At 34.5% G+C, this 21,173-nt stretch overlaps 2 protein-coding genes across 2 annotated transcripts; one reads left to right on the plus strand and one right to left on the minus strand.

Annotated features, from left to right (window-relative positions):
• The first annotated feature begins 3,915 nt into the window (after positions 1-3,915).
• LOC133031804 (probable LRR receptor-like serine/threonine-protein kinase At4g36180) lies at positions 3,916-7,963 on the plus strand. Its single transcript, XM_061105486.1, has one exon. It carries the CDS (start codon positions 4,407-4,409, stop codon positions 7,821-7,823), a length of 3,417 nt encoding a protein of 1,138 aa, XP_060961469.1. The 5' UTR covers positions 3,916-4,406; the 3' UTR covers positions 7,824-7,963.
• A 9,443-nt stretch (positions 7,964-17,406) lies between these two features.
• On the minus strand, positions 17,407-18,425 carry LOC133032412 (secreted RxLR effector protein 161-like). The gene is made up of 2 exons (XM_061106347.1): positions 18,305-18,425; positions 17,407-17,714 (listed from the first exon to the last, which is right to left on the minus strand). The coding sequence occupies exons 1-2, from the start codon at positions 18,423-18,425 to the stop codon at positions 17,407-17,409; spliced, it is 429 nt and encodes a 142-aa protein (XP_060962330.1).
• Between the last annotated feature and the right edge of the window lie 2,748 nt (positions 18,426-21,173).

Genomic DNA, 21,173 nt, shown 5'->3' on the forward strand with positions numbered 1-21,173 from the left:
ATATTTTCGAAACAAACTAGATGTAATTCTTCCCTATAAATAGTAGAGTTATTTTATTATTTAGGGATGTAAAGTTATTCATTCACAATAGCACTTAAATAGATGAAGATCAAGAATTTCTTGTTTCTTTTATAATAAGTTAATACAAATAAAAATAGATTTACAATCACTTAGCCACACAAGTGCATTTGTTAATTTTGTGTACAATTTAATAGAGATCATTTTTTTTTCCATTATTGAATTCACTCCAAGTAATAGTTATCACGTGAATATGTATTTATTTGTTGTGATATAGATAGCCACCATGTGCTATATACGTGCACCACTTTAATTTATCATAGACTAACCTACCTACTAAAGTACAGACTACAAACTACAGTATACAACAATTTTTTTATCCATATAATACAATTACATCCCTTCCCTTTCAAATTTTCCTTAACCAAAATCCATCAAATATTTGAGGTTTCTCTAATGGGAAATTATAGTGAATGATCCCATAAATATATTAGTAGGAATATGATTTTGTCTCGTGATGTACTTTTACGGAATGTATTTCGTGGTATATTAGATGGGTCTCAGAGTACATTAAATGAGTGTCAGGGTACGTTTCTACTTTTTGACCCTAATTACCCCTAGATCAATCTCAGCCGTCAGATCAAATAACTCACTCATCTGACGGCTGCCGTACATCACAGATTACAATCCGTGAAAGTACAATAACGGGACAAAATCATATCCCTATATTAGTAAATGTTTTCATTTCAAAACTTGTAGTAAAATAATTTTTTAGATTATTTATTATTTATAAATTTTATATTATCTTTTGCCCCATAAAAAAAACTAATATTTTTTTTTTAGAATTAGAAGCAAATTACGTATGAAATAAGGTGTATATATATTAGTTTTGTTAATTTTTTTTTATTTAAAAGTTATGTCGAATTTTTTAATGCTTTATGAGTTGTTGTAGGTTGTTGGGATATAAAATTTATTGTACAATATTTTTTTGTTTTGTTCTATAGTATATTATTATTCTTAGATGATATTTATTATTTATTTTACTATGTCTAATAGTGATATATAATTTTGTTAGCATAAATACAAACATTTTAATGCGTGTATATAATGTTATTGACATGTTACATATATTTAATTATTATTTTTATATATGTTAATTGTATGATATATATATTTATTTTAAATAATATTTAATTAGTTTCTATTTTATTATATACAATGGTGGTTGTTGCCCCCTATTTTGGCCAAAATACGTGGACTTGTATGACAACGACACGTGGATCTCAGAGGCTCAACTCTTAGATAAATCGACTAAGTCTTTTTGCAACAGGAGTGTCAGCGAGAAGATACCTCCCGGAGAAGATGTGAAGGCTCCACATACTCATGGAGATCAGAGGAATGCTAAGGCATCTCCGAGAGGTACTAGACCCTATTTGAACAGTCACCTCTCATTTAATGCCACATGGGAGAAAACATATTGGAACTGCCATAAGCAATATGTCTGACGGTGTAACCCCTCTTTTGCAGTTATTACGCTGTGATTAATAAGGCTAGTGACGACTACTTTATGAGGGATCACATCAATCAAGAAGGGATAAAGGATTATATCCACCTAACCCCTAAGATACCTACGGTAAGGTCATGTATTTCCTATTTTGCATCGACTAGGAATATGTGCCCCTATCGAACCTGCATAGAAAGATAAGTGATTCAGTTCTAGGGATCCCCTCAGAAAAATACTATAAATACCCCCCAAACACACTGAGACGGGGGTCGAGAATTTTGGGTTCATAAGAATTAAAGAGAGCAACTAAGAGGAATATCTACCAAGAACATTCTCTGTAATAAGTACTCTCATAAATAAAAAAGACTCGTGGATTAAGACTCGTTAATGCCCCAACCACGTAAAAATCTCATGAATTAAACTTCCTACAGCTTTCTTACATATATTATTAAATCGGTTGCCGAAAACCTCGGTCAACAAGTATATACAATTTTTTTAATAAGATTATATTATTTTATTTTTTGTTGTATGGTATATAATTATTGTTGTCTATAGTATATCATTTATTTAAGATGATATATAGTTTTTCTTTTATTATATATAAATTTTTTAGTATGTATATTTTAATATTGGTATATATAATTTTGTTAACATAATATATATTTTTTGAGTATTAATTTAGTATTATTATAATTCTTTTGTGGTATATAATTTTATTACTACAATATATAAATTTTTAGTGACACGATATATCAAATACTGTAGTATATATTTAATGATCTAATATATTTTTTTTTGTTACAATATAATAATATGCAATACTAAAAAAAAATTATAGCCTAATTTAATTATTATATATATATTTTAAAAAAATAATATGTAGTAAATGTATTTTTATTAGCTAATTTATTATATTTTGCTATTTTCATAATTTTTTTAAAAAGGGGACATTTACTAACTTAGGTGGCGTTTGGTTGAGAGGAATGAAAATATAGGAATATGAATGAGAATGGGAATAGGAATAGGAAAAAGAATGGAATGAAATAAAATTTAAAATGCATAAAAAAAATTGATAAAAAAATCATTAATTTTTTTTTCTTGTTACATTGAAATGGTATTTCCTTCCTTTTTAAAATGGAATAGTCATTCCACCAAAATGGTGGAAAGAACATTCCATTAGAATGCCATTCTAATACTTTAAAATGCAACCAAACAAAGGAATGGAATGAAAATTGTTTCCTTTTCATTCTATTCTATTTCATTACCTCCAACCAAACGCCACCTTAGTTTTTAAATTTAGGGTCATTTTGCATTTCAGCCATTCTCTAATTGAACCTAAAGCTAAATTGAAAGAATATGGGCTTCATACGGGCAGACCTTCTGGATAAAATATGGAGTTTTACACCACATACTGAAATTATCAACTTTTTTACTTTTTTAATATGAGCGGAATTTTTTTCAAAAATATTGTGTAAGTTTTATATTATGTATTGTGTTAAGTTTTCACGGTTGTTCCACGGTTGTTTTTTAGTTGTTCCACTGTTGTTTTAATTGTTCTGTTTTGTTGTCTTACGATCGTTTTATAAAAAGATAATATTTTTGAAGAAAAAAAATCGTGTGATAGTAAATTTATAAACTTTTATCCAAAATTCAATATTTTTGTAAAAACTCCATAAAATATAGAGATTTATTTTGTTAACAGTGTTTCTTTACTATTTAGTAAGGATAATTATAATTTTTGTCGCATTTTTTCAACTTGTTAAACCGTTAAAAGTTCTTCTAATTATTTTTGTTTAATTTTATTAACGAAAATCTGACATGAATGAAAGTTTAGAAAATACAATTTGGTACATGTAAAGATTTGGAGGCATGACTCAATAGATATCAAAATTAGGGAGGTAAGATTTAGTACATAGACAATTATTATAGGATAAATACCATTTTAGACCCTGTGTTTTGCAAAAGTTACAGATTGGACCCTGTGTTTTGTTAAATGACAAAATAGACCCTGTATTTTCTAAAATAGTAAAAATAGGACCCTGAGCTTAATTTTTGATAATTTTTTTTTAACACAACCAACTTGAAGACAATGCTTAATACGAACAGATACAAAAAATGTAAACAGTTTTGTCATATAGCACTTTTAGATCGGATTATAATTAAACTTTATTTTGATAAAAAATCAATTTAGGGTCCTATTTGTACTATTTTAGAAAATACAGGGTCTATTTTGTCATTTAACAAAACACAGGATCCAATTGATAACTTTTGTAAAACAGAAGGTCCAAAATGGTATTTACCCATTATTATATTATTAAAATTAAATAGAATTAGACCAAAAAAAACAAAATCATTGAATCTAATATCTTCTATAGTTGAGGTACATAGTTTGTTACATCTAAAAATTCAGTAAAAAAAAAAATCTAAAAAGCCAATAAACAAAAGTAAAAAATAAAAAAGGATAAGAAAACAAAATATGCAGTCAATATCAAAGCCCTCATTCTGATTGATAAGTAGTCTCTATTATGGGAGTTAATGATTCTAAAAGCCGAAGGAAAAAGTTTAAAAAGTGCATAAAAGACTCTCCATTTAGACGTTTAGTACCAAAAAACATAAAAAGAGCCAAAGATAAGAGCAAATATACTAAAAAGCCCATTTTAAGAGCTTTTTGGGAAAGAGAGAACGGAAAAACAGAGAGAGAGAGAGAAAATACTACCGGGGGACAGAAACGCAGAAACTGGGCGCAAACCAACATCATATATGGCTTCGTTTAACTCAAACCCTCTTTCCACTCCTTTACGCTCCTCCTAAATCCCACCAACATCAAATACAAAAGAAAACCCACTACACTCTCACTCTCACCACCTTCTTTCACTCCATTTCCATGGCGTCAACGGCTACTTTTTGGTTTTTTTTAGTGGCTTACTTCATGGCCTTTACTTGGGCTCAAACTAAACTAAGTTCAGATACATTGTTAGAAACAAGAGCTTTAACCTCTTTCAAACTTGCCCTTCATGACCCGGCTGGAGCTTTGGATGGTTGGATTTCGTCTACGCCATCCGCTCCCTGTGACTGGCGTGGGGTCCTCTGTTATGGTCACCGAGTTCGTGAGCTCAGATTGCCTCGTCTCCACCTCGGTGGCCGAATCAGTCACAGACTCTCTGATTTACGCCAGCTTCGGAAGCTGAGTCTACATTCCAACAACTTCAATGGCACAATCCCACCTTCTCTTTCCCAGTGTGCACTCTTACGAGCTGTTTATCTTCAGGACAACTCACTGTCCGGCGATTTACCTCCATTTCTTCTCAATCTCACCAACCTTCAAGTCCTCAACCTTGCCCGGAATTTTTTCTCCGGCAAAATATCCGGCTACGGCATTTCGCCGAGCCTTCGATACATCGACCTATCATCTAATGGGTTCTCTGGCGACATTCCAATGAACTTTTCATCTATCTCTCAGCTTCAGCTTCTCAACTTGTCGTTCAACCGGTTCACCGGAGAGGTTCCGGCCACCATTGGAGAGCTTCAGGAGCTCGAATATCTGTTTTTGGACTCTAACCAGTTGTACGGAACACTTCCTTCGGCCATATCCAACTGTACCTCGCTTGTTCATCTAAGCGCCGAAGACAACGGTCTCCGAGGTTTGATTCCGGCGACCATGGGAACGATTCCTAACCTTAAAGTTCTCTCCTTGTCGAGAAACAACCTCTCAGGTTTGGTTCCTATTTCCCTGCTCTGTCGCGTCGCTGTCAATGGGTCTTCTCTGGAGATCATTAAGCTAGGATTTAATGCTTTCACGGGGATGGTCAAGCCGCCAAATGGATGGTGTTCTTCGAGTCTTTTGGAGATTTTAGACCTTAAAGAGAATCACATAAGAGGCGTGTTCCCATCTTGGTTGACTAATTTGACGACTTTAAGGTCAATGGATCTTTCTGGAAACTCTTTTTCTGGCCCATTATCGGTGCAGATTGGAAACCTTGTCCGGCTGGAAGAGCTACGTTTATCAAACAACTCATTAGTTGGAGAAGTTCCTGTTGAGATTGTACAATGTAGTTTGTTAAAAGTTCTTGACCTTGAAGATAACATGTTTTCGGGTCAGATCCCTTCAGTTTTGGGAGGACTGAGGAACTTGAAAATGTTGTCAATGGGTGGAAACTCATTTTCTGGTACCATTCCTGTCAGTCTTGGAAAGCTTTTGGAGCTTGAAACGTTGAATCTGAGCAACAACAATCTGACTGGAAATGTCCCGGAGGAGGTCATGCAGATGGGTAATTTGACTACATTGAACCTCAGCAACAACAAGTTGGGTGCACAAGTTTTGACTGATATTGGGAGCTTGAGCAATTTGCAGGTTTTGAATTTGAGCAACTGTGGTTTTACAGGAAGATTTCCTGCGAGTATTGGAAACTTAATGAAGCTTTCTACACTAGATTTGAGTAAACAAAAACTCTCTGGGCAGTTGCCAATTGAGATCTTTGGGTTGCCAGGCCTACAGGTAGTTGCTCTCCAAGAAAATCATCTCTCTGGTGATGTACCCGAAGGTTTTAGCAGTTTGGTCAGTCTGAAACATCTAAACCTCTCATCCAATTTCTTTACTGGTGATATTCCCACCACCTATGGATTTCTGCGGTCATTGAACGTCTTATCCTTAGCAATTAACAAAATTTCAGGTGTTATCCCAGAAGAGATTACTAATTGTTCTGAACTACAAGTCCTCGAGCTTCGTTCGAATGGCTTTGTGGGCAATATTCCTGGTGATGTCTCTAAACTCTCCCATCTGAAGAAGCTTGATTTGGGTCAAAATAGATTGTTTGGTGAAATCCCAGATGAGATCTCTAAGTGTTCCTATCTAACTTCTCTTTTGTTAGATGAGAATCAACTTTCAGGCCCCATACCGAGCTCATTGTCCAAATTATCCAGCCTCACAGACTTAGACCTGTCCTCCAACCGATTGACTGGAATCATACCAGAGAATATCACTCTCATTCCTGGCTTGAAACATTTAAATCTCTCCCATAACAATCTCCAAGGCGAGATTCCAAAACCTCTAAGCTCTCGATTCAATGATCAAACTGTATACGCCATGAACCCGGGACTATGTGGGAAGCCACTGGATAAAGAATGTGAAAGTGTTAGGAGAAGAAAAAGGAGAAAACTGATTGTTTTAATTGGTGTCTCTGTAGTGGGAGCTTGCCTAGTGGGATTCTGCTGTTGTGGCTACATCTTTAGCCTACTGCGTTGGCGTAAAAAGCTTAGAGAAGGAATACTTGCAGGAGGAAAGAAGAGGAGCCCTGCTCGAGCAAGCTCAGGAGGGGAAAGAGGTCGAGGAAGTGGAGAAAATGGAGGGCCTAAACTAGTTATGTTCAATACCAAAATCACGTTGGCAGAGACATTGGAGGCCACAAGACAATTCGATGAGGAAAACGTTTTGAGCAGAGGCAAATACGGGCTCGTATTCAAGGCCTCATTCCAGGATGGAATGGTGCTCTCTATACGCCGCCTTGCAGACGGTTTCCTAGACGAAGGAGGATACCGAAAAGAAGCCGAGTTGCTCGGAAAGGTTAAGCACCGGAATCTCACAGTTCTAAGAGGATATTACGCTGGTCCTCCTGACGTGAGGCTTCTTGTATATGATTACATGCCTAATGGAAACCTCGCAACTCTTCTCCAAGAGGCGTCTCATCAGGACGGCCATGTACTCAATTGGCCAATGCGACACCTAATTGCACTCGGCATTGCACGCGGCCTGGCTTTCCTCCACTCTCTCTCGATGGTACACGGCGATATCAAGCCACAAAACGTTCTATTCGATGCTGATTTTGAAGCCCATATATCCGAATTCGGGCTGGACAGGCTGACAATTTCGACACCGGCTGAAGGAGCATCATCTTCGTCGACCCCAGTTGGTTCATTGGGCTATGTTTCCCCCGAAGCTGCATTAACAGGTCGGGCAACCAAAGAAGCCGACGTATACAGTTTTGGAATCGTTCTGTTGGAGATTTTGACAGGGAGGAAACCGGTGATGTTTACTCAAGACGAGGATATAGTCAAATGGGTGAAGAAACAATTACAGAGAGGTCAAATCTCGGAACTACTTGAACCGGGTTTGCTCGAAATTGACCCTGAGTCAACGGAGTGGGAAGAGTTCTTGTTGGGAGTCAAAGTTGGTCTTCTTTGCACTGCTCCTGATCCACTTGACAGACCATCCATGGCAGACATTGTGTTCATGCTCGAAGGTTGCCGTGTCGGAGCAGAAATCCCATCTTCGGCCGATCCCACGTCACTCCCCTCCCCGGCATGATTCTTTTTTCTTTATTAAAAAAAAAAAGGATTTACTTCTCAAAAGAAGTCATTCTTTTCAGTATTTTCAATTATTTAATTGCATGCATTATCTTCTTTGTATAATCTCTACTTTTGTTAAATTAATTCCATATTCTTTTCGCTATTGGTTTCGTAGGTGTCTTTCAATATATATTTTATATTTCATGAGTTTAGTTCAGTTCCCCACCTTTTGCTGAAATATATAATAACTTGACTTGACCCGACCTCGCCGGTTCGGAGGGTCCGACTGGGACCACCAACATCACCACTATATTATTCTGTGTGTCAAATTAGATATTTCAGAGAAAAAGTTATATTCCCGCCAAAAGCAAACCGTTGAATCGGGTGAAGCCACGTGGCTATTTCTAAGAAAGTAGCCGTTAATATGAGCCTGTGAGTGGACTGAAGCTTCGGTTATTGGAAAAAGTGATGAGAAAACTTGAGGATCCGTGAACTTGTCGGACCCCTCTTCAAATTAGATTCTTTTAAGCTCTTGCCACGTAAGATACGAAAGTGTTGACCGGCACGTGGTCCCTGACTTGTTATAATTTTGTGAAGCCATAATAATATTGTGTAATAAAATATAAATTCTACAATACACCCTTTTAAAATGAATATATTGATGCATCCTTATTTGTCAAATTTTTTCTCAGCTTATGTACGTTATAGTTATTTAAGGCATCTTGCAAAATTTTAAGAAATTTAGAAAAATTTAACATAGAAAAAATCATGTTCAAACAGTGTGTTGCACGCGTGACTATTTTATTTTATACGCGTGTAAAATAGACTGTTTGAACATTATTTTCTATATTGTAAATTATTCTGAATTTTTTAAAATTTTGTAGGATATCTTACACAGCTATAACGTACATAAATATGAAGAAAAAAAAATTAGACTAAGAAATTTTTCTGAATGCCGAAACAAGTTAAGGGTGCATTAGAACATCCCTTTTAAGAGAATGCATTGTAAAATCACTCAATATCATATACCAAAAAAATGGTATGGTGTGTTGGGTGGATAGGGGCCCTTAATATCAAACTGGCTATTGAGTTTTCTTTTTACCAGGACACAGTGATTATATGAGTGATAGACTGAGTCCGATAGTAACATGTAACAGAGTACGTATCTGAGTTTCTGAATTTTTATTTCTTTTTCAACAAATGTTAATTGAAAATCCAATTAAATTTGGTTGGGACCCGACACCACATTTATTCGGGTATTCAATAATTATATATGTATGTGCCATGGCTTCCACTTTTACCCTATCCTTTTTGTCTTGGTTCGAAATTCTCTGTTTGGCAGTGGTGAAAAGTGAAGAGAGAATAGACAGTAAATTTTTTCATAATTTATTAAGGAAAAATGCTAAAAGATAGCTTCTAAGGTGTCTGACACTCCATTTCAAAATAATAATAATAAATTTTTAACACTATAAATAGGTCTATTATTCAAATATTGGTTCTACATATTATAATTTAATAAAGAGTAATTTCACCTACATATGAGTAGTTGACCGATATTTTTCGCAATTACTTAATTTTGTCTTTCAAAAATTACTTATGCATGATAAAGTATATTTTTATGTGATTTTAATATTAATCAAATTACTTATGTATTTATTTATACCATAATGTTACAAAGGAGTTCTCTTTTGTTTTTCCTCTCAAAACAATCTCCCTTCTTACTTTTCATTCTTTCCATATTTATAGACGAGATTGGAGAAGCACATTGGGGTTTAAGGTACATTCTCTTTTTCTCTCTAGGCTCTATTTGGGCTTTTCCCAGATATAGGAAATGATTTATGATAATGGGAGCTTCAGCTGGATTCGAAGTAGGAGTTTAGTGAGACAAGACACGACGAGTTTGCAGCTGATGGGACACTCCAAGACACAATGTCACAAAATTATGAGCTAAACCTTAGTACAACTTCTTTTTGATAACAGATTTGCCGTCTGCAAGGACACGTGACTTACTCCCGAATGGCCACGTATTGTGGTAAAAATTACAGACAACATTTACCCCAAGTTCCAGCTTACAATTTTGTAAGTTGGGATTTGTTATTGACTATCTTTTTAGCTCTCTCCCGGAGGGGTTGCCATGATGTCACAGGTAAATGAAGCACGCTTGTTTGCACAGGTACACCACGTGTTTCTTAATGAGTGGCTCGTAGGCTTGCATGTTTTTCCCTCCTTAATTCTGGCGACGTCGATTCGTTTTCTGGAACAAAATCCTGAGAGGTGAAATAAATGTAGGGCAACAGTAGGATACTCGAGTACGCCAAACATCTTCTCATAAATGTCTTTTTACGTGTCCCCCCCAATCGTTTGATCATAATGTGTTAATTGGATTTTGTAGAGGACCGTAGGATGAAAAGTATCCACAGGGTTGAAGGCTATAAATATCACTTGCCTTCTTCCTTTGTATAATTTTATTTTCTTTACCATCTCTGTTGAGGGTTCAAACTGGAAATATCTTTGAGCTCGTCAAATTTTCTTTTGCTTTTTCTCCGATGCTGTCAGGCACGGTACTACTAGCATTGTTCAGTTGCACCATTCTCGATGTCTCGACCCCAATTTTATAAGTATTAGTGATCATTTGTGATTAATTTCTGTTGCATATTGTTCCCTTTTTTTGGAAGATTTCTTGATTCTAGAAATGCCTCCAAAGAGTAGGGGATTTTCGAACAACTTTTGGTCTTGGGGTTTTGGCTTGTGCGTTTGGTTGCTTTGTGTTTTGATTTTGAAAAATTTTATGTCGTATATTCTTCTCCTTGTTGTTGTAACAAGTATATGCTTACTTGATTTTCTTTTTTCACTTCCCTGTTTTATATTCTCGTTTTTGAAAGCGTTGTATTTGGCACTTGATAAGTGCATATTTGTCTGTTAAGCTATATTATTTTCTCTCATCATTATTATTATTAAATTAACTCTTTAAATCTTTTATTAGTGTGATTTTGATTTATTATGATTTTGGAAGGCTAATCATGTGTTTAGAGTATTTTAGAATGATTTTAGCATACTTCGATGAAAAATATCAATTTTGGAGAGCTCGATTTTACAAGACATAACTTAATTGTAAATTTTGATAATCTTGGAAGCAGAACTGGACTTGGAGCTAAACACGAAAGTTTTAGATCTTGTTCTTAGCTTTTTGGAATATCCGGAATTGTCCAGTTCTGAGTTGTATTAAAGGAGCTATAGCGAAAATACTAATCTGAACACTCGACAAAAAAATTTCAGCAGGAGGCTCTCGTCCCAGGAAGCCTAAAGCTTCGCTGCAATGAACATAAAGCTTCGTTGCAGTGAGAGTGCGATTTCAGAAATTTTAAAATTTGTCTTTTATTTAAATCAAAGGATTTTTATGGGGGTATAAATAGGACTTTTAGACTGTATTTCTGAGAGAGAAACTCTGAGGGAGAAAGAGAAGAAGAAGAAGTTCGCATCATCAATTGTTCATCATTATTGTTGACTGAAATTTTCGGCAACTAAATAATTAGAGCAGTGAAAAATAATTAGAGAAGAGTAAATGCAAGTATTTTTACGTGGTTAGGACATTAATGAGCCTTAGTCTACGAGTATTTGATATGGAGGTATTTCTTTACAGATAATATTCTACTCCATTTTCCCCCTCTCCACCCTAAATATGCTTGGGGGGTATTTATAGCTATTTTGAGAGAGGAAAAAGGCCTCTATTGTCTCCAGCGTCCACCTTGGCTTTGTACAAAGTTCTCAAATTAGCAAAATAGGGTATGCGCGTCTACATAGTAGGTTACACAGGGTTTAGGTGAGACAAACCCTTATCCTTCCTTGATTGATGTGACAGTTCATTATGTAGTCATCACTTACATCCTTGATTAATGCGTAATCACCGAAGAATGAGTTTAATGCATTCGACTCATATTTTCATGCGGGAAATTTCATTTTTAATGCTTAAAAAAATACCTTTTAACAAAATTTAGACTCATAATTAATTTATACAATTAATACTATTGTTTTCAATTTCTACCTAAAATGCCCCTCCTTTCATTTTCCTTCTCTCTTTGTCTCTTTCTCTTCCTCACTCTCTTTCCCTCAAACTCAGACAGACCACCAACCACCACCACTGAACCTCTTCTCCTCCACCACCGAACCTCCTCATCTACCCAAAACTTAATCTAACAACCCCCAAATCTCACCTACCCAAATCTTTTTCTCTTCCTCCTCCTCGACTTCTCTCAACCACCATCGCCATTCGCCACCGCCCACTTAACCCTCCCCTAATCAGAAGCTCATTGAATTTGTATTTGTTTGAGACATTAGATGGTGGTGGAGGGTATGATTTTCTGGCCAAAATGGAATTATCGATAGGTTATCGATACTTTGTCGATAGTTTATCGATGGTTTTGTCTGCGCACTGCTTTTTTTGTGTGCAAACAGAAATCATCGATAACCCATCGATAACCTATCGACAACTTATCGATAAATGTCATCGATATACTATCGATAACCTATCGATAAATGTCATCGATAAACTATCGATAACCTATCGATAAATGTAATAAAAAAAATCCAATAAAAAAAATAAACACGAAGATGAAGACGGAGACAGAGGTTTGGGGCCTCTGGGTTTTTCGATGCTTGAGTGCTATGGAGGTCCGACCGGTCTTGGGCATCTGGGTTTCTTCTGGGTTTTTGGATAGATGAAGAGGTTCGGTGGTGGAGGAAAGGAGGTTCGGTAGTGGTGGTTGGGTGGTCTTGGTGCACAGTGCAGTTGGTCTCGGTGGTGCGAGGAAGAAGAAGATAGAGTGAGGAAGAGAAAGAGACAGAGAGAGAAGGAAAATGAAAGGGAGGGTAGTTTGGGTAAAAATTGAAAATAATAGCATTTGATTGTATAAATTAATTAGGAGTCTAAATTTTGTTAGAGGGTGTTTTTTTAAGCATTAAAAATGAAATTTCCCTTTTCATATTCGTCTATAAACGCTTCCTCCATGCTGGATTTAACGCGTGCGAATAGTTTATCTCTGGGACCCTAGGCCCAAAGCCCAGCTCCGGGAGATGGACAAAAGGTTGATCCTTCTAGATCCAGTTATAGCTCTAGGAGGAGCCATTTGATTATATCCACTTAAATCATAAGCCTGCTTAAGATATCCTCGAGCACCTCCAAATCGTAAGCTTTAATTGCCACGTGTTCGATGACAGAGTTGCCACGTATATTGGACAAAAGCAAAGCAATATTTACAACCCAAGTCTTATTTAAAAACTTTATAAAATGAGACTTGTACATTGTCTATGGTCTCAGGGAGTGATGTGGTAAACATCTTGCGCGGGCGTTGGCTATTTTTATTTATAATCATTCCGCCTCGTTTTCTACAAGCAACGATTCGATTCCTGCCTATTTGATAGACCCCTTCATTAATGCAGTTGTCAGAGAGGTACTCAAGCATTTCAACCGCCCTTTCCTTTTATCTTGCAAGTTTATCTTGACCGTTAGATCACTAAAATTCGGACGGTTTGAACCCTCAACATCCGATAGTACTCGATTAGGTTCGACACTTACCCTGAAGGGCCTATAAAAGCTTAACCCTTTTGTGACTGGGACTTTTACTCACCATATTTCTATTTCCAGGCCTTACAACCCTTCCAACAAAATTCCAGACTCCCCAAATTTCCTCCTACTCTTCCTCCGTCGTTGCCAGACGAACTACTGCCGTCATGCGGCGACTTCCACTCCAGCATTGTCTTCATCGTGTAAGTTTCTCTCTCTCCCTCTCTTGACTTTTCAGCATGGTTGAGCAGACTGTAGCAGTCAGTAGTTCATCTTTTAGGAAACATTTTGTGTGCATGTCTTCCAGGGTCATAGCTATGGCGATTTTTCTTGGGAAGTCCCTTTTCAAAATGTCTGACGTTGTTGATATTTTATTTTTCTTTTTGGGACGAAAGGAAAAAGCCCTTTGTTCCTTCTTAATAGACGAATTCAGTTTATTTATGGTTCTTGCCTAGAAAATTTGGTAGGAAAGAAACAACTAGACCTTTGAAGAAAGCAATCAAATTGCTAGTTCGTTGGTGGATCAGTGCTACGAGCTTTTAAAAGATTTTAATGGAGAGAGCTTGAAGGCTAAGAATATTAAGGAGGCTTCCAGATGGTCTCCTCCCTCCTGTTTCGGTGGTCAAAATAAATGTTAATGTGGGGGTGAATGCCTTGTCCAGTTGCTGCAGTGTAGGGTTTTTGTAACGGGATCACTTGGGTAATATTTTGGATGTGCCAATGCTGAGTTTCTGCAGCGTCCTCTGAAGCCCATTGCTATTGAATTGTGGGCTATTAGTAGAGTGGTCAAAGCGGCGAATGAAGCAGGTATCTCCAAGGTGTTAATTGCTTCAGATTGTCTTAATGCTATCTCCTTTCTTACTAATCCAAAAAGGGGCATCAGTGACTAGGATAGTTTGGTTTGGGACATTAAAAGTGTTTGTTGTAAGTTTGAGTTGGTTTCCTTTTAGTTTCGAGTGTAGAGATGTTAAACTTCTCGCTCAGTACTTAGCTAAGATGACTTTAGATGTTAAAGCTTCCTCTCGTTGGAACATAATATAATTTTTATGACACATTTTAATATTTTTCTTTTAGTTTCTAAAATTATATGTGTTTTCTAAAACATTTTTTTTTTCAATAACCAAAGAAACTAAAATAACAAAGGCAATTAACTTAAAGCAAAAAAAAAAAAACATGTTCATTAATGTATACATACACAACACATATATAAAACAATCCTCTTTCTTGCTATTTCTTTATTATAAAACAGTTAATTTTTTTAACAAAAATAAAAATCACATGTATACATACTACCATACCGTGTAACCTTTATTTGACTTTAATTTTATTAACCAAAAAACTATCCCATATCATGAGGTACAAACTAAGGGGATCAGTAGAATTATTCTATATAAATATATATATATATATATAAAAACTTAGTTTGGTTGGTCGGGTTGATTAGGCGGGTTGGTAGTATTTAAATCCGTTCAATCTATTGGGTGAGTTATATTTTCGTCTAGGTTTTAAGTTTGTATTTTTTATCGAGTTATTTTAATTTAGTTGAATTGGATGGTTTACAAAAATTTATATGCAGCCTAATTATTGATATATAAATTTAATTATCATACTCACATATTTTCATTTCGCGAAACGGCAATGGACACAATCGATATCTAATAACGATGCTAGTTCAGAAAACAATAATATTCTTAATTCAGAAAATTAATATAAAAAGAGTAAATGAAATGTAATTACCTAAGATACCTTATTTGATTCATTTTCTAGTCTGTCACCTGTTTTTATTTCTTCATCAAATACATATAAAAATAAACATATAACACCTATTTTATCCTTAATATTAAAAAAAACCATTTTTCATCATTGGTATATTAAATATTTAATTTATTGTTTTGTCTGAATTATTTTCACAAACAAAAAAAGGTGCAAGTGTGAGTGTGCAAGCGCTCATTGTTACCTGAAGAGTGACCCACAAAAGAGATGAGAGCGTGTACTTGTAAATCTAAAGAAAGGCCCACGTTTTTGGTTCTTGTCTGATTCTTTTTCCAATCAAAACAATGCCATAATTGCAGCCGTTTAAGTGAGCAATGAATTGGGAATACTATAATTGAATAATAAAGCTTAGCTAAGAATATTTAATGCCACACACACAATAATGGGTTTCAACATGATAAACTAAAAAAGAGAAATGAAGTGACCATATATAGAGTCCTCTTCAAGCTAGGTTATGGGTTCGAATCCAGAACCTTTAAGCTATTAAACTAATATATGATTGTAAAATATAATTACGCTACACTAAAAAAAAAGAATCCTCTTGGACTCTGAGTAATAAACTCCCGGCATGAGACTTTGACACGCGGTTAGATACGACACAACTAAGGCCAGCTTAGTGATAGAGATTAGAGAGAGTACAGCTATAAAGTGACTTGAATTCAAATACACAAGAAAACTAACCACGGATTAAGCTGGCAGATGATAAGAATTTGCAAAGAAATGACCTAAGAGACGCCCAAGGACCACAATTTTTAAGCACAACAAAGCTATTTAACACGTGCTTAAGGCACCATACAGTCATCATTAAGTCTCATGCTGCACATTTTAAGACAATGTGCTCGTATTTGGGGGTTATAATTGAGGCCTAACCATGCATTAATTAACTCCTACAATTTTTATTTATTTTTTGGTAAAAGTCCCACAAACTTAAATCTATCTGACATTAAAAATAATGACATAGGGTCAGCTAATTTAATGGAAATAATAATAATAAACAAGATTATCTTAAGTGTTTTCTTGTGCTATTAATTATGTGCTCATAGGGTAGCATATTATTTTTATCACAGATCATAAGTATTAAAACACACTTATAATATATATAGATATATATATAACTTATTAATACTCATAATCATCAATCAAGATTTATATTTTATTTAGAGACCAAAAGTAAGATAAACACATACATTTTATTGATAATCTATGTGAGCCATTTGATACCAAAAATCTCCAATATAGATTAACACAAGCACAAAATTAGAGTTCTCTTAGAGAGAAGCAAAATGTGGAACTATCCCCTTCTATCTTTCTAATTACTATTATAATTAAACCCCTTTTACACTTAACACATATATATATATATATCACATCTTCGTAGCCATAATGGGTTATATACTAATTGAACTAAAGTACTTCAATTAATGGTATAATATAATTTAATGAGCCAATTATAATTATAAGGGTGCTCTCATGTGCCTCTAACATAATAAATAATTATTAACCATTCCATTTTGGTTGTTGATAAATATTAGACACATTGTTAATAATTATGGTTATGGAATTATATCTATGATTATATAAGTCCACAATAATTATTTCAATATTTTCTCACTTGGACAATATAATCAAACCACCATGACATAGTCTATCATCACACATAAGGTAATCAAGTAAATCATGCATAACATCTTATCGATAAGATATATATATTATGTATGAATTGTCTTTGAATACATTCAATCCAACATTAATCATTGACAATCAAATCAAAATATGCATGAGGTACAACGAAATTGAGACTATGGACATTCACCTCCTTTTGTACTTATCACTTTAATAAGTAATACATACATAAATAAACATGACAACAACAACTAGAAGTGACTACAATATCATTATGCATGTTCAAAACATAAGTCATAAGCATTCCATACAAAATACTAGCATGTTTGATACATAATAGTAAAACTCCAACTGAGCTCAACAAGCTAGGCTCGTAACAATCTCATTCGAGCAACATGCTCTAAAAATACACATATGGGTAGTCTTTCGTTAGTGGGTCCGCCAATATGCCAGTGGTAGGCATGTATTCATTAGAAATAAGAGACTCGATAACTCTCTCTTTAATAAAATAGTACTTTATATCAATGTGTTTCGAGCGAGAAGTACTTCTAGCATTATTAGAGAAAGCTACTGCTGCAGAATTGTCACAATACAATTTCAGCGACCTCGAGATAGAATCCATAACATTCAATGCTAAAATGAAATTTCACAGCGATATTGCTTGACAAGTAGCCTCATAGCACGCCATATACTCTACCTCCATTATTGAGGATGTTGTGAGTGTTTTCTTGACACTTTTCCATAAAATAACTCCTCCAACCATCATAAAAATGTAGCCTGATGTGGATTTCTTATCATCTATGCACCCTACATTATCGACATCACTAAATCCAACTATATAAAGAGTGTCAGCTTGCTGATAACTCAACATATGATTCTTGGTACCTTGAAGATAACACATGACCTTCTTAGCTACTTTCCAATGGCTAAGTCCAGGATCACTAAAGTATCTACCTAACACGCCAACAACAAAAGCAATATCAGGACATGTGCATACTTAAGCATACATCAGGCTACCCACAAGTGACGCATAAGGAACTACTTTCATTTCAACTTTCTCTTTATCATTTTATGGACTTTGACCCTTTGAGAATTTGTCACCTTTCACTATTAGTGCCCTTCCAGGTGAACAAGCGTGCATATTGAATATTTTCAAGATTTGATCAATGTAAGTTTTTTGAGACAGCCGAAGAATACCTTTAGCTCTATCCTAGAGGATTTGTATCCTAAGTGCATATGAAGCCTCACAAAGGTCTTTCATATCAAAATGATCAGATAATAATTGCTTTGTCTTAGATAACATATCTTTATTATTTTTTTTTAATGAATAGCTTTATTGTTAGAAACAAGCAAGATATCATCAACATACAATACTAGAAAAATAAAGCTACTCCTGCTAACCTTCATACATATACATTGATCAACTTTGTTCTCCATGAAACCATTCGCAATGACAACTGCATCAAACTTGAGATATTACTGTCTTGATGCTTGTTTAAGTCTATAAATAGACTTATTGAGCTTGCAAATCATATGTTTCTTGCCATGCTCCTCAAAAACAACAGGTTGAGTTATGTAGACATCTTCATACATATCTGCATTTAAGAAGGCAGTCTTCACATACATTTGTTCAAGTGCCAAATTAAAATAATCAACCATATCCATAATGATTCACAAAGAATCTTTGATATGAAATCAATACCTTCTCTCTGGCTATATCCTTTAGCAACAAGTCTAGCTTTCTACCTCACTATTTTTCCATTTGAGTCACGTTTGATTTTTGTAAACCCATTCGCACCCAATGGGTCTGCAACCTTTTAGTAGGACAACTAAATCCTAAACTTTGTTTTGCGACATGAAACTTGACTCAACTGTCATTGCATTCAACCATAGCTTAGATTGAGGACTCTTTATGGCTTATTAATAAGTAACTAGCTAAGAAGTGTCTCTCACATCAAAATCATGCTCTTGAAAATAGACACTGTAGTCATCATGAATAGCAGGTTTGCGAGCTCTCTCTATGCTTCTCAACACAACTTCACCACCCTCAATATCAGGATTTTCATCTTGTACATGATCTTGAGATTCATCATGAGCTTCTATTGGAACTTGTTCAATCACGGGGTCATTAGTAGGAGTAGAAGCAAAACAACAGGTTCGGGGACATAAATACATTCTTCTCTGAATACAATTTCTCTTGACCCTTGACTTGAACCAAATTCATCTTCAAAATAAACAGCTCTATCTAATTCTATCACTCTGGTGGTGTGAGAAGGACCATAGAACTTGGAACCCCTCGATCCAATAGTATAACCTACAAAGTATACACTAATAGTTTTCAGATCAAGTTTCTTATATTTTGGATTATATGGCCTTACTTCAGCTTTGCATCCCCAAATATGAAAATGATGCAAACTCGATTTCTTACCCGACCACAACTCGTAGGGTGTCAATAAATAATTATTCTTATGACGAGCAAGAAAATACAATGATTGTTGTCAATAAATAATTAGATTTATGTACAAAAGATTATTTAAAAAATAAAATTCATATATTAATTTTGTGCATAATAGTTCAGAAATGATAGAGTAGTAAAATTTGAGTGGAAAAAATGGAAAAATGGTCTAAAAGGACTTATCACTCGCCCTTAGAATTTTTATTTTTTTTTGGTCTAGTTTACGACATGTCGTTTTACCAAAAATGATGGGACCCTAAGAGACGTGAACGACACGTCGCGCAGGCGTGCAGGTCATCCCTGACCTTGAAAACGGGTGTGCACGTCGACGAACTGGGTCGACAGGACCCAAAATCAGACCCGCCTAAATCGATGCGTCCAGCCAGCGTTTTCGTCAAATATTTTGGGATTTTCTTCCATTTCTAACCCTCTACCAATTTCCAACATCCATTTCATCCATATTTTACAAAAAACATTACCCAAAAGCATAAACTCGAAAATGGGTTTCCTCCATTGATGAACACCTCTAAACTTGGTATTCTCTAATGGGAAAAAAAAGACCATCCAAAAATCAGATATAAACTCATCTCAAACAATAAAATTAATATTTATTCATCATGAACACATTAATCTGAAGAAAAAAAATATATACGAAAGTTTGAGATTATTGTTTGGGTAAAAAATAGTTTTCATCAAAAAATTAAGCCCTAAAATCAAATATACTAGCTCTTGATATCAATTATTATTTTTATCACAGATTATGAGCACTTAAACATACATATAATATATATAACTCATCAATACTCATAATCATCAATCAAGATCTATATTTTATTTAGAGCATCCAAAAACAAGATAAACACATACCTCTCACTGGTAATCCAATCTATCCATTTGAGCCATTTGATACCAAGAATCTCCAATGTTGATTAACACAATTGCACAAAATTAGAGTTATCTTAGAGAGAAACAAAATGTAGAGCTAGTGGGAACGGAGAGGAGACACCATTTTAAAGACAGCAAATTTATTTTGATCCCCTTCTATCTTTCTTATTACCATTAATAAAACCCTTTTACACTTAAACACGTATATATATCTCACATCCTTCTAACTTTAAGGGGTTATATACTAGTTGGGCTAAAGTGATTCATTAATGGTATACTATAATTTAATAGGCCAATAATAATTATAAGGGTGTGTTCTCATGTGTTTTTAACATAATAAATAATTATTAACCACACCATTATGATTATTAATAAATATTGCGCATATTGTTAATGATTGTAGTTATAAAATTATGTCTATAATTATATCAATTCACAATAATAATTTCAACACAGCACACAACATTCATTTATTCGGGTTTACAACATCACTAGGATACATGAGTTGAAAAAAATAAGTGAATATGAATGATATTATTGCGTCATTCATGTGTGACAGTGTGACTAACTAAAGTAATTGCAATACAAATATAGAATGAGGTGAAGAAAAAAATGGTAGAAAAATATTACAGCAAACGCCGGTCAGGCATGTATTAAAAATGCTAAAAATATACACATTATCTAAAAATATAATATTTTATTTTATCTCTCTTTCACATTATTTTTGGCACTCTTACTTCTAAAAATATTCCAATGTATAACTCTTTAAAAATGTTATAATTACGATCTCACACACTATTATTTTATATATATATCTTAATTTTTAGCTACAATAACTTTTTTAACTTCAATTTTTTATTAAAAAATAATAAATAGCATCAATGCTATAACATAGCATCCTTACAAATTTCTAGAATGACATTCTTTTCTCTCTAATGGTATAGCATCTCAATATTTTACCACATAATATTTTAAAGTTTTACCATTGGAGATGTTGTTAAATCCTCTGGAATAGATTATTTATCGAAGTCGGACGAGATGAAACTTCTACAAGCATATACTCTACTGCCTCA

The sequence above is a fragment of the Cannabis sativa genome, chromosome X, assembly GCF_029168945.1.
Source record: "Cannabis sativa cultivar Pink pepper isolate KNU-18-1 chromosome X, ASM2916894v1, whole genome shotgun sequence".
NCBI classification, from domain to species: domain Eukaryota; kingdom Viridiplantae; phylum Streptophyta; class Magnoliopsida; order Rosales; family Cannabaceae; genus Cannabis; species Cannabis sativa.

What these genes read in the sequence shown, in the direction of transcription:
- LOC133031804 (XM_061105486.1), top strand. Translation starts at nt 4,407, where the DNA reads ATGGCGTCAACGGCTACTTTTTGGTTTTTTTTAGTGGCTTACTTCATG.
- LOC133032412 (XM_061106347.1), bottom strand. Translation starts at nt 18,425, where the DNA reads ATGGATATGGTTGATTATTTTAATTTGGCACTTGAACAAATGTATGTG. An exon ending in TGTTGTTTTTGAGGAGCATG is followed by an intron (nt 17,715 to 18,304) that starts GCAAGAAACATA and finishes TTGGCGTGTTAG; the next exon opens with GTAGATACTTTAGTGATCCT.